Source organism: Chinchilla lanigera, unplaced genomic scaffold, assembly GCF_000276665.1.
Source record: "Chinchilla lanigera isolate Chin_1 unplaced genomic scaffold, ChiLan1.0 scaffold00200, whole genome shotgun sequence".
NCBI classification, from domain to species: domain Eukaryota; kingdom Metazoa; phylum Chordata; class Mammalia; order Rodentia; family Chinchillidae; genus Chinchilla; species Chinchilla lanigera.
The window spans coordinates 171,305-184,507 of record NW_004955601.1 but is presented as its reverse complement, the minus strand read 5'-3'; the positions used below and the strand labels follow the sequence as shown (position 1 = coordinate 184,507).

Below are 13,203 nucleotides of genomic sequence, written 5' to 3'. Positions count from 1 at the left end.
TGTGGTTACACAGATAGTGTGTTTGTACTTAGACATATTATAAGGCCATGACCTATAATTCTTTGCAAAATAGCAACTCACAAGTTATAACAATAAACAATAAAATTGTACCCAAAACAAATAATAAAAGTTTCTAAAAATCCAAATCTACTAGAATGAATCAAGTTTTTGTTGAGACACTAATGATATAAGGTGTATTTTTAATTAAATGTAATAAAATTATCCTTTAGCACCAGAAGCAAAAACTCTGTATCTTGGTAATATGACTGTAACAAAAGCAGTGATATTCATGAAGCTTATGTAAAGGTTTTAATGAATGATCTAATAATTTTATAACCCTTCTGTCAACCACTGAGAAGCAAGGACATGGTGAATACAAAGGGACCTTAGATTTCATTTTCAGACATATACTCACACACACATGTGTGCATACGTAGTCTTTAATTTAACTTTTCAGCAAAAGTTGTTATGTTACTCCAACTGCTCAGCCTAGAGACTGTTTAAAGAACAGGATGTGGGTAATATAGCTCATATCATTTCTAAGCTTAAGTTAAGGACAAGAGCAAGCCAAGAACACCAAAATTATTTGGAAAATATAACTTAAAGATAGCCAGTGAGCAAGCTATTTTGTCTTTCTTATTCCTAACACAAAGCTGTATTCATGTTTAGCAAGCTGGTGACTTTGAGGAGTGCTTTTCAAACTTTAATTTTATGTATATCCCTTCAAGGGATCTTGGTAAACTGAAGATTCTGATTGATGATTCATTTTGGGGTGAGGTCTGGGATAATGTTTTCCAAAAAAAAAAAAACAAAAACACTTAGGTCTCACGTTCCTGAACGGTGAGTTCAGGTTTCCTAGAATTCCACAACAAGCTCATGGGAGCACCATAAAATATTTTAAATTTTAAAGGAAAATGCAGCAACATTTATCAGATACCATGCACATACTAACTAGTAGTTCTGAGGAACATCACTGAAATCAGTGTTCTTTTTCAACTAATTTTTACCTGTGTAAAGCTGAGTGGCAGTTTCTGCAACAAACATCAAATGTGTTATAAAAACCAGTGTGGAATGTGGTGATGTTCAACCAGATTCCAATATTTGAGAAAATGTGTAGTCCTCAACAGACACATATCTTACTAGTAAGTAATAAAGGCTACTTAATAATGGAATAAAATTTAATTTTTATTTCAATTTGCCTGTATTATTTTTTCAAATAGCTGTAAAGCTGTTAGGATTTAAGACCTTATTAAGATACTTGGGCCTAATGGTGTAATAAATTTACTAGCCAGTTGTTATTTTTGGCCTAGGAGTGCCATGAAAGAACCACTGAAACTCTAGGAGTGATGGTGAATCTTTTAGGGTTTTCAATGATACAAACAGCCCACTGCAGCATGCATGCTTTAGGTTTGCCACCACTGCTCTGGGAGCTCTATGAACTGAGAAAATGTTAAAGTCTTTGTCCTAGGTTAGGCAATATTGTTGGTCCCTGGACCATGCTTTGACTATTAAGGACTTCAAGAATAAGCCTCAACTCTCTCATGATACACAGAAGAAAACTGGTTCATACATACTGTTGGCAATGCCAAAACATAAAGTATGATTACAGGTTTCTAGTTAGAAAGCTTCCCAAACTTATCTCACAATCTCCTTGTGATTTCACCACGTGTCTCTATGGCCACATCATCAAAGAGTATCCATTGTAAGCAGGTGACCCTAATGGATAGAGGATTTAAGAATCCACAAATGCTGAGGCTTGGGAGAACTTAAGGAAGTTTTAGCAATTTTACTACCAACTAAAACGTTGCACTTTTAACCAAGCCAAAGCTATGACATAAAATACAGATGCATACTACTTCAAAGGACTTGTTAATGGTAAAGCATTTTGGATCATGTGTCTTTTGACTGGTCTTCTGAGCTCTGGTTCTAATGTTTAATGAATTGCAATGCTTGAGTTCTGATAAACTCTTTAGTCTTTTCAAAAGAACCACTGGTCAACTGTACACAAGTAAAAAAGTGCTGGAAGAATTGCCTACCTAATCAAAGTTACCAAACCATGAAACTTGTGAAGTATGGCAAAAAGAAGGAAAAAGCAGAATTGAAAACTCACAGTGTCTGAATCAGCATCAGGCACATTTAGGTAGGTCCACTTCCTGTCAGAGCCTGCTTGAGAATTCTTTAAGGAAGTCATCCAAAGACCAAAAGAAAAAAGGTATTAGAGCAATAGAAATCAGAAAAGCAAAGAAAAAGACTTGTAGGTGCTTGGATAGATGTAAGAACACAGTAGTTTGCTAAGCTTTAGATCAAGAATGTTCCTCCAAAGGAGTCATATTTCATACATGTGGCTTGTGGAAAGTGATTGGATATTGGGGATGCTATACCTAACTTGCTGTGAAGAGGTGAGGTCTGGTTAGGGCCTGGTTATTGGAGTCATGATCTGAAAGTATGTATCTCTCTCCCTTCCTCTTCACTTCCCATGTAGCTTCCTGGTTGCCATGGAAGAAGTACCTCCCACCAGGATGCTGACAAAAATGCAGAAGGTATAGACTTGGTTCAGTAGGTTTCAGTTGAGACAAGGATTCTATTGGGAGTTGGACTCAAAATCTTGCATGTTATGCTCTGGCAAAGATTTGTTTACATTGGCTCATGTCCTGAGACTGCAAAGGACTTGGACAAAGTGGAGTACACTAATTGATCTGGTGGAGAAAATTTCAAGGAAGTGCAATAGGGAGGTTCTGGCATGAGTCTTGCTGGTAGCTTTTAGACTTATCTAGCATGAGAAGCAAGGGCAAAAAACAGAAATAAATAATTTGAAAAATATTGCTGGTGGCCATAAAGGAAGGTCCTTTAAAATTGTGGCCCATAATGTTAGAGACTGCAAGATTTTTGCCCAGTACAGCTTGGTAGTGGGAATGATTAGCATTAAAAAGAAGCTAAGTGCTTTGCATTAAGACAGTTCCCTTGAGGGCATCTCAGGAATCAAGACCTTGTCCCTCACAAGCTCAAAGATAAAAAAATGAAAAGCTTTGCTCTGAGCAGAGGATCCAGGGCACACTGTTCATGAATTGTTTCCCCAAGCTCTGTTTCGTAGTGCTTAACTACTGGGGCATTCAGAAACCTCTGCAGCCATAATCCAAGGGGGCCTGAGCTGATAATAGATCTTGGCACCACCCATTCCTAGGTTTTTCTCTTTTCTCCTCCAGTCAATCTGAATTACACCTTCAGAAGAATAGATAGTGGCTGTGAGTGGGGGCAGGGTTTCTTTCCTAGCAGTGCTTGTTTTGTGGAAAAAATATGAAATTTGGAATCATTATCCATGTGGTGTGGATTTTATGGGCATGAGACATGCAAAAGTTATAGGGTCATAGAGGCTCCCACACAGATTTTAGAAGGCCTAGGAGACCATTCAGTGCACTCCTGAAAGGGAAGCATATTAAGCTGTGAGAGGGAAGCTGAAAGTGCAGTGAGCAGAACCACCTGAAGAGAGAGGCCATGAGAGCTGCAACTGACATTGTTATAGGGGCAGAGCAGCACAAGCATCTTGGAGCTCAGATTTTCCTACGATATGCCTCTGATGCTGGTCCTGGAACTATGAGATTTAATGTTTGCCTCACTGGGTTTCATCTTGCTTTGGTCCCATTGGTTTCTAACTCCCTATTCCTCCCTTTTTGTATAGGAATGCCTACCCTGCGTCACTGTATGTTAGTATTTAAAATTAGTTTTTATTTTTATGGGGGCTCAAGCTAAAAGTTTGCCTTGAGTCTCAGAGGATACTTTGGACTTAGATTTTTTATCACTATTGAAAATGTTAAGAATTTAGTCACTCTTGGAGGTGGACTAAATATATTTTGCATAAAGAGATGTGCACGGGTATTTTGGGTCCAGGAATGGATGTTATGCTTTAGATCAAGAATGTCCCTCAGAAACTTCATTTGCTCATAGGTGGGGCTTTTGGAAGAGGACTGAATCATTGTAGAGATATAGTTGACTTGCTGTTGGAATGTGGGGGTCTGGTCAGAAGAGGTGGGTAATTGGGAGTATGTCCTGGAAGTGTATATGTCCCTTTTGGCTCCTCACTTCTCTCTGTCCTTTCTGGACAGCACAATGTGAGCAGCTTTCTTTTGCATAGGTCGTTCCACCATACCATTTCTGTGTTTAAGCCTGCTGACTGTGGATTGAAAATGAGTCAGAATAAACCTCTACTCCTTTAAATTGTGGTTGTTCATTTTTTTATCCCAGTGACAAGAATGTGACTAAGAGAGGTTCCTAAATTCATCTTCTCAGGGAGGACATTGGCCTCTGAAGTAAGAAGGTGCTTTATTTTGTAAGTAGGAGGACAATCTGACTGGGTAGGTGTTTTAGGAAAATTTTGAACAGCAGTGTAAACAGTTGGGGAGTTGAAATAATGGTATCAAGTAAACTTTTCAGCAGAGTACTGAAATAATTTATAGGCTTGAACTGATTGGGGCTTAAAATAGGAAATGAAGAGATTTAGAAATTGACACATAATTGTATATACTTATAAGGTATTATTTGATAATTTAATACATATTATACATGTTTAATATTTAAATCAGGTTAATTAGCATTTTCTTCTCCTTAAAAACATATTTCTTCTGTGTTGGAAGCGCTCAAACTCCATTCTTCTAACTCTTCATGAAATAGGAATGTTTAAAACTTAGGCAATTACCATAGAAGAAGGAAGGAAGCAATCAGGAGCTTAGAAAAAGCACACACAAAATTAGACCAAAGAGTATTCTGTGGGAAAAGTCTAAGCAGGAACCTACAATGGCTGTTTCACTCCTTATACATTTTCTTAAGAGAACGAATAGCTCTTCTGGAAATGCACATAAAATTATTAAGAGAAGAGGAAAATTTCCACATGTGCCAGAGGACTGCTTACAGTTGACAGGCCACTTGCCAGACTGTGGGTGTTTGCAGAAAACTGGGAGGACACTAAATCATCAACACCTTTTTGAGTCTCTTCTTCCAAGGAGTTCTACAAAAGGAGGAAAAAATCAGTGGTTTAGTTTACTTATATTTTTTTCTCAGAAAGTCTTTTCTTTTTAAAACCCACTTCCTTTCATAAATACCTGGAAATCAGATAAAAATATCTAGAGAAGCACCCAGTTCCTGGGTTTTTCTCTTTTCTACTCCAGTCAGTCTGAATTGCATCTTCAGAAGAAGACAGTAGCTGGAGGTGGAGGGCAGGTTTCTTTCCTAACAGTGCTTGCTTTGTGGAAGAAAGTTGAAATTTGGAATCATAGAGACCTGAATATAATTCCTACCTCCTCAACCTGTATGGCAATACAGTTTTCACAATGAATTTGATTTTAATATCTTAAAAATTTGGGGGTCTGTGTGTATCTGTGTCAAACCCCAAAATAAACAAAGAACCAAAATAGACACTTTTCAAAAGAAGACAGACAACTCTCCAACTGGTATATGAAAAAAATGTTCAACAACACTAATCTTCAGGAAAATGCAAATTACAGCTATAATGAACTATCATCTCAGTGCTTGTTGGAATGTAATGCACACCATAGAACTGTACACTTAAAAAAAGTAAAATGGTAATTTTTATCTTGTGTATATTGTACTACAATAAAATGATTGTGTAGTGTTTAGGATCATTTCCTTGAAAGTTTCATAAAGTTTGCTACAAAGTCATGTGGATCTAAATTTTTTTGTGTGAAAAAATTTAACTACTCCTTCAGTTTTATTAGTCATATCAGAAAGTGTCAGGTTTTTGAAAAATTGCTTCTTTCTGGGCACAGTGTCTCATACCTCTAACCCCAGGACTGTAGGAGATTGAGGCAGGAGGATGCCTAGTTTGAGTCCAACTAAGGCAATTTAGAGACTTAACAAGACTGTCTCACAATTAAATAAGAAGAAGAGCTGGCAACGTAGCTCAGTATGAAGATGCAGTTTAATCCCCATATCCCTCCCACAAAAGGTTCTTGAGTCAGCTTTCACAAAGCAAATTTTTCTAAAAATTCATTCATTTCATGTAAGTTATCAAATTTTTGCTTTCAAAATAATTGTTGATACTACTTTTCCAGCCTATTTTATTTGTAGTTTCATTACCTTTTCATTTATAATGTTTTTTGGTCTTACCCCATCCTTTTCCTTGGAAATCTATTCAGAGTTTTTTTATTTTATTGGTGTTTTTCAAAAACTAAGTTTTGTTTTGTTGTTCTGTATTTTACCTTTGATTTGTAGTTAATTGATTTCTGCTCTTTTTTTTTTTTTTTTTTTTTTTTTTTTGGTTTTTCTCCGGTACCGGTTGATTTCTGCTCTTAATTGTATCTTTCTTCAATTTATCATGTTAGTCTTCTAACTAAAAGAGTAAATTCACAATGAATTATTTTCAGCCCTTTTTTCTTTTTATTCAAATATTTAAGGTTGTAAAATTGTTCACATCTAAGACTTTTTCTAAATCTTAAAATTTTTGCTGATATTTTATTTTAATTTACTTCTTGTTATTTTGTTGTATTTTATTTCACTACTTTGAAGTATCTCTTTTTTATTAAATTCATTGCTATAAAGTAGATATACAAAATGGTCACATTCATCACAGGGAATTTGTACCTGTACATGATATGTCCTGGTTCCTCTTCCTCTTTTTCTTAAATCCCCTTCCCTCCCTTCAACCTCTATTTCCCTCCTTTCCTCATTTTAGAAGCTTTGTTTCCATTTTATCGTTTCTCACACCAAGGAAGTGATGTGATATTTATACGTGTGTCCAATTTATTTCACTTTAGAATATGGTCTTAAGGTGCGTTCACCTAGGAATGTCTCAAGTTTATCCTTTATTATGGCTGAGTAGTACTCCATTGTTTAAAAACCCCATGTACTTTTTAACCATTCTTCAGTTGATGTTCATTTGTTTTTTTCCCAAAGATTTAGCTATTACAAACTGTTGCTATAAACATGGGTGTGCACATATCACTGCAGTGTGATATTTTTAATTCTTCTAGGAACATACCAAGAAGGGGAAGAGCTAGGTCAAATGGGGCCTGTAATCCTAATATTTTGAGGAAATTCCACACTGATTTCCACAGTGGTTGCACCAGTCTACAGTCCCACCAACAGTGGAGAAGAATTACTTTTCTCCACAGCCTCTCTAGCATTTGTTATTGGTTGATTAGTCAATAACTGCCATTCTTTCTGGAGTGAGATGGAATCTCAAATTTGTTTTAATTTGCATCTCTCGAATAACCAGGGCCAGGGATGCAGCTCATTTGCAAAGTGTCTACCTGGCAAGTCCAAAGTCCTGAGTTCAATTCTTAGTACCAAAATGAAATAAAACAAAAAAATCAAATGACCAGTGATGTTGGATGTTTTTTCATACATTTATTTGCCTTTTGTATTTTTTCATCTGAGAAGAGTGTATTCATCTCAGATGCCCACTTTTGAAGTGGTCTTTAAATTTGGGGGATCTAATAGTTTTTTCAATTCTTTTTTTTTTTTTTGTGGTACTGGGGATTGAACTCAGGGCCTTGTGCATGCTAGGCAAGCATTCGCCAACTGAGCTTCGAGTCTTTATATGTTCTAGATATTCGGCCTCTGTCTGAGGGACAACTGACTAAAATCTTTTTCCCACCCAGTAGGCTGTCTTTTCACACTATTGATAATGTCTTTTGCTGTGCAAAAGTTTTTTGGTAGTTTCTTTTTCTTTGTAGGCGGTGGTACCACGAATGGAACTCAGGACCTTGGGCTTGCCAGGCAGGCACTGTGCCATTGAGCTATATCCCCTGCCCACAAAAACTTTTTAATATACTGACATTCCAGTTGTTGATTCTTTGTAGTTTTTCCCATGAAATCTGGGTTTTGTATTTGAAATCTTTGCCTATACCTATGTTTTCAAGGGTTCTACCTAGTTTCTCTTTCAGCAGATTTAGTTTTTCTGTTTTATTATTTAGATTTTTTATCCGTATCAATTTTAATTTAGTGCATGGTAATAGACATGGGTCTAGTTTTAACCTTGAGCATGTGGAAAGTGAGTTTTTCCAGCACCATTTTTTAAGGAGGCTATCTTTCTTCCAGTGAACATGCTTGGCCCCTTTGTCAAAGAAAAGGTGGCTGAGTGTGCTTGGAGTTGTTTCTACATTTTTAAAATCTTTTCCATTGATCCTCAGGTCTGTTTCTTTGCTGGTACCTTGCTACTTTTATCACAGTGGCTTTGTGGTATAATTTCAAGTCAAGGATTGTGATACCTCCTACCTTGCTTCTGTTGCCCTGAATTGCCATTGTTATTCTATATCTCTTATGGTTCCAAGTGAATTTTAGGATTGTTTTCTCTAGTTATGTGGGGTATGTTAATGGTATTTTGGTTGTGAGTGTATTAAATCTGTATAGCAATTTAGAGGGTATGGCCATTTTTACTATGCTGGTTTTTCCTACTCATGAGTAAAGAATATCTTCCCATTTTTGACGTTCTGTTCTATCTGCTTTTTCAGAGTACTGTTATTTTCAATGTAGAGATCTTTTACTTCCTCTGTTAGATTGATTCCTAAGTATTTCTGTTTTGATGCTATTGTGAAGGGTGTTGTTTCCCTGAGTTCTCTCTCAGTGTGCTGATGGCTTGTGTACAGGAATGCCATTGATTTTTTTAGTGTTGACTTTAATCCTGCTACACTACTGAACTTGGTTATTAAATCAACAAGTCTTTTGGTGGAGTTTTCAGGGTCTTCTATGTAGAGTTTCATGTCATCTGCCAATAATGATAATTTAATCTCTTTCTTTCATATCCTTATTCCTTTTATTTCTTTCTCTTGTCTAACTTCTCTGGCTAATGTTTCCAGAACTATATTAAATAGCAATGGTGATAGTGGACATTCTTGTCTTGCTCCTGATTTTAGAGTGAAAGTTTTCAGCTTTTGACTATTCAGTGTGATTTTGGCTGTGGATTTGTCATAGATGGCTTTAACCAAATAGAGATAAAGACCATCTACTCTTTTTTTCTATAGGGTTTTTATCATGAGTTTGTGTTGGACATTTTCAAATGCTTTTTCTGCATCTATTGAGATGATCATATGTTTTTTTTTCCTTTGGCTCTGTTGATGTGGTGTATTATGTTTACTGATTTGCATATGTTGAACCATTCCTGCATCCCTGCGATAAATCTTTCTTGGTCATTGTGAATAATCTTCTTGATGATTTGTTGTATTCTGTTTGCCAGTATCTTAGAGAGGACTTTTGTGTCTATGCTTATTGGGGAGATTATCCTGTAGTTTCCTTTTTTTATTGGGTCCTTCTCTGGTTTTGTTTTCAAGGTGATACTTGCTTCCAGGAATGACTTTGGGTGTATTTCTTCCCTTTCAATTTCACTAAAGAGCTGCAACAGTAGTGGCATTAGATCATCTCTAAATTTCTTATAGAATTCAGTAATGAATCCATGAGGACCTGGGATTTCTTTGTAGGTAAGTTTTAAATTACATTTTCAATTTCATTAGCTGATATTGGGTTATTTAGAATTTTTAACTCTTCCTGATTCAGTTTTGGCAATTCATATGTATCCAGGTAGGAATCTGTCCATTTCTTCTATGTTCTCTATCTTATCAGAGTACAGTTTCTCAGAGTAGGTGTTGATGATTTCTTGATTTCTGCAGAGTCTGTTGTGATTTCCCCTTTTTATTTCTCATCACATAATTTTGAGTCTTTTTTTCTTCTTTGTGATAAAGTTGGCTAAAAGTTTATCAATTTTACTTAGTCTTTCAAAAAATCAGGGAAAGAAACTGCTCAAAAGGAAAGAACAACTGGGATGAGGGAAAGGAGAAACGAAAGCAAGAAGGAAGTGAAAAAAATATATACACACAAGAGAGCTAAGATAATTATACTACTAATTTCTAATAGTTTATTCAAAGGAACAGTTAACGTTTAATTGTTTGATCAATCTTGCATGCTTATATCTGGTAATCTGTGCAACTACTTTGAAGATAACAATATGTAATACAACAGCCATTGTTAATTTCCTATCATCTTTTTTTGGAATTCTGTATCATTTCTATTGTATTTGTGTTTTGTTTTTGCTTTGTTTTTACTATTTTGTTTTTGTTCTTTTCTCTTTAAAATAAAAAAAAAAACAACTCTTTGATTTACTGATTCTTTGTATCTAATTATACCAAGTATAGTGGTGCATGCCTGTAATCCCAGGATTTGGGAGGCCAAGGCAGGAGGATTGCTGTGAGCACACGGGAAGCCTGGGTTACAAAGTGAGTTCAAGGCCAGGCTAAACTACATAGTGAGATCCTGTCTCAAAAAACAAATCCAACCTAACCAAACCAAACAAAACAAAGTGCATGTATGTATGCTAATTACTTGACTCAATAATTATTTGTAACATTTGAAATTGAAAATTTGGGGGTTAATTTTAATTTATGTTTTTGCTTTTATGCCCAATGTAATTGTTTGTGATCAAAGAATATGCTAAGCATGATTTTGAACAGAATTTAAAGTTTATATTATTGTGTATATGTCCTTTTGGTCTTAGATTTATTGAGATAACATCTTTACCAATTTATGTTGTCTCCTTTATTTTTTATAGACCTTGCAACTGTTCTCATATTTCTTTTCTTTGTTAAATATTTGGTCTCAAATGATTTCAGTATGAGTCTTTGTATGGCAAGGATTGGAGATTTGCACTCTCTTTTAAGTGGATATATAATTCTAGGTTCAAAATAGCTTTCCTTCAATACTTTTGACATATTACTACTTTTTCATCTTGTACACAATGCTGCTATTGAATTCTGATATTAACTTGACACTTCTTCCCTTGTATAAAATAGAACTTTTGAAAAGCTTTTAGAAATTTCTCTTGTACAGTATTTCTATATTTAAATACAATGTGTTAAGGTAGAAGTTCTTATTTATCTCACAACTTTGTCACTTTAAACTGTATATATCTTTAAATTATGCGAAATGCATCCTTATTATTGTCAAATAGTCCCTTTTCTATATTTTTGTTTTCCTCTTTCTGAATAAGCTATTACCCAGTACTTATTATAAGTGATCATTTCATTTTAAAAATTGTCAATACCACCAAATTTCAGCTATTTTCCTTTCTGCTGTCTCTTTTCTCCTGGAACAGCTTTATTGAGGATGGCGAATATGTACCTGATAGATATTTATAGTAAAAAAATATACTGCCATCAATCTCCCTCAAAATACTCCCCCTCCTATTGGATACACTCATCATTTTTGCCACATCCGAAGCAGTTCTGCAAATCTACTTTTGTATCTTTAAGTGATCTGATCAAAGCACAGTGAAGGCTGCTGCTACGAGCCATCCAATGGAAAGGCAGGCTCATGAAAACCTTATGGTGTTTCCTTGTCCAGCTTATTCAATGGATCAGGTGCAGCATGATTGCTGGCTCTTCCCAAAAGTAAAAATGATCGTGAAAGGTAAACATGTTGGATCAGCTCAGCACATCAAGGCAGCCACAGGAGTACAACTCAAGGCACTCACAAAACAAAACAAAAACAAAAACAAACAAAAATATCTTGTAGAACCACTAGAAAAAGTGGCAAGAAAGATGAGTTAACTGTGTTTGAAAAGAGAGGGAGTATTTTGAGGGGGATGAACGGCAATATGTCTTTTAATGTAATAAATATGAAACATTTAAACATTGACTATACTTTTCAATCACACCTTGCCTTCAGGTGTACATATGCGTGTGGTGTATAATTCAGTAATTTTAGCAAATTGTAAATATGAAAACATCAGCACAATTCAGTTTTACACTTCCATCAAACCCATAAACTCCTCAACACTCATTTCTTGTCAATAGCCACTTCACTCTCTAGTCCTTGGCTAATGTTAATCTGCTATAATTCCCTTACAGATTTTTACTCTTTGTTTATTTGTCTGTTTGAGACAGGGTATTGCTATGTAGTTTAAGCTGGCCTTGAACTCACTTTGTAGCCCAGGCTGGCCTCGAACTCATAGTGAGCCTCCTACCTCAGCCTCCTGAGTGCTGGGATTACAGGCGTGGGCCACAATGCCCAGCTTTCCTTTCTTTTTCATGTTTATAAATTTGATTTAATTTTATTAGCTTCCATGTTGGTCAACAGAAAGTAATTATGAATTTAAGATTACACTGAAAATCATTATCATTTCATTTTTACATTAAACTAATTTTTTAATAGAGTCTTGCTAGATAGTTCAAACTGGTCTTGAACTCACTGTGTAGCCAATGCTGGCTTTGAACTTGAGGCAATCCTCCTGCCTCACCCTCCAGAATATTGGGATTACAGGCATGTGTCAGCACACTCAGTGTCATTGCCATTTAAAAATAAAAGTGTTGGAGGTTTGGAAGCTATACAACACTCTTCCATGTTCTTGCCTGGGAACATTAAAAGGAACCCTATTAAGAAACAGAAAAGTTTGGTTTGTTTGTTTGCTTTTGGTGGGACTGAGGATTAAACCTTAAATACATGAGTAAAATAAAGGAGAGATGGTAGGAAAGAAGAGGGCAGACTTTTGGGGGATAGGGGAGAGAATTGCAGGAAGTGGGGAAGTAAGAGAGAGAAGAGGGTAAGTGCATGAAAATAATCAAGATATGTTATATGCATGGACTAATTACCATAAAAACATGACTATTATGTATTATACATATATAATAATAAAAATAAGTTTTCTTTTAACTCAAGAATTATTTATTTTATGATGTTTGTGATACATAATAATTACATTCATCTTGAGAGCCTTTTTTTCTTCTTGATATTTCATTTAAATATAGCTATATGATGTGAAATTTTGTCTGGTTTCCTTCATTAACATATTTTTAAGGTTCATCCATGGTGTAGTATGCATCAGTACTTAACTCCTTCTTATTGCTAAATAATAGCCCTTTCTAGAAAATATAATGAATATTTTACATATTCATCAGTGGACAGACATTATTATTTCCACTTTTTGGCTATTCTGAGGACTGCTAATATGAATACTTGTGTGCATGTCTTTGGGTGGACGTGTTTTTATTTCTCTTGGATAGGTATCTGAGATTCAAATTGCTGAGATGCATAGTAAGTTTATGTTTCATTTTTAAAGAAATTGTCAAGCATTTTACAGAGTGGTTGTACCATGTTATACTCCCAGCAGCAGTGTAATAGGGTTCCAATTTCTCTCTATTGTTGTCAACACTTGTCTTTTGGATTATAAATGCTCTAGTGTGTATTAAGTACCTCATGATTTAATTT

The 13,203-nt window shown here is 35.4% G+C and overlaps 1 protein-coding gene across 1 annotated transcript in view; it reads right to left on the bottom strand.

The window, feature by feature from the left end:
• Positions 1 to 13,203, bottom strand: part of Sytl5 (synaptotagmin-like 5) — a 133,552-nt gene that overhangs the window by 25,691 nt on the left and 94,658 nt on the right. The window contains exons 10-11 of the mRNA XM_005414815.2: positions 4,904 to 4,999; positions 2,111 to 2,176 (exon numbers count right to left, since the gene is read on the bottom strand). Of these exons, the coding sequence (XP_005414872.1) occupies positions 2,111 to 2,176; positions 4,904 to 4,999 (162 nt within the window). The remainder of the gene's footprint in view (positions 1 to 2,110; positions 2,177 to 4,903; positions 5,000 to 13,203) is intronic.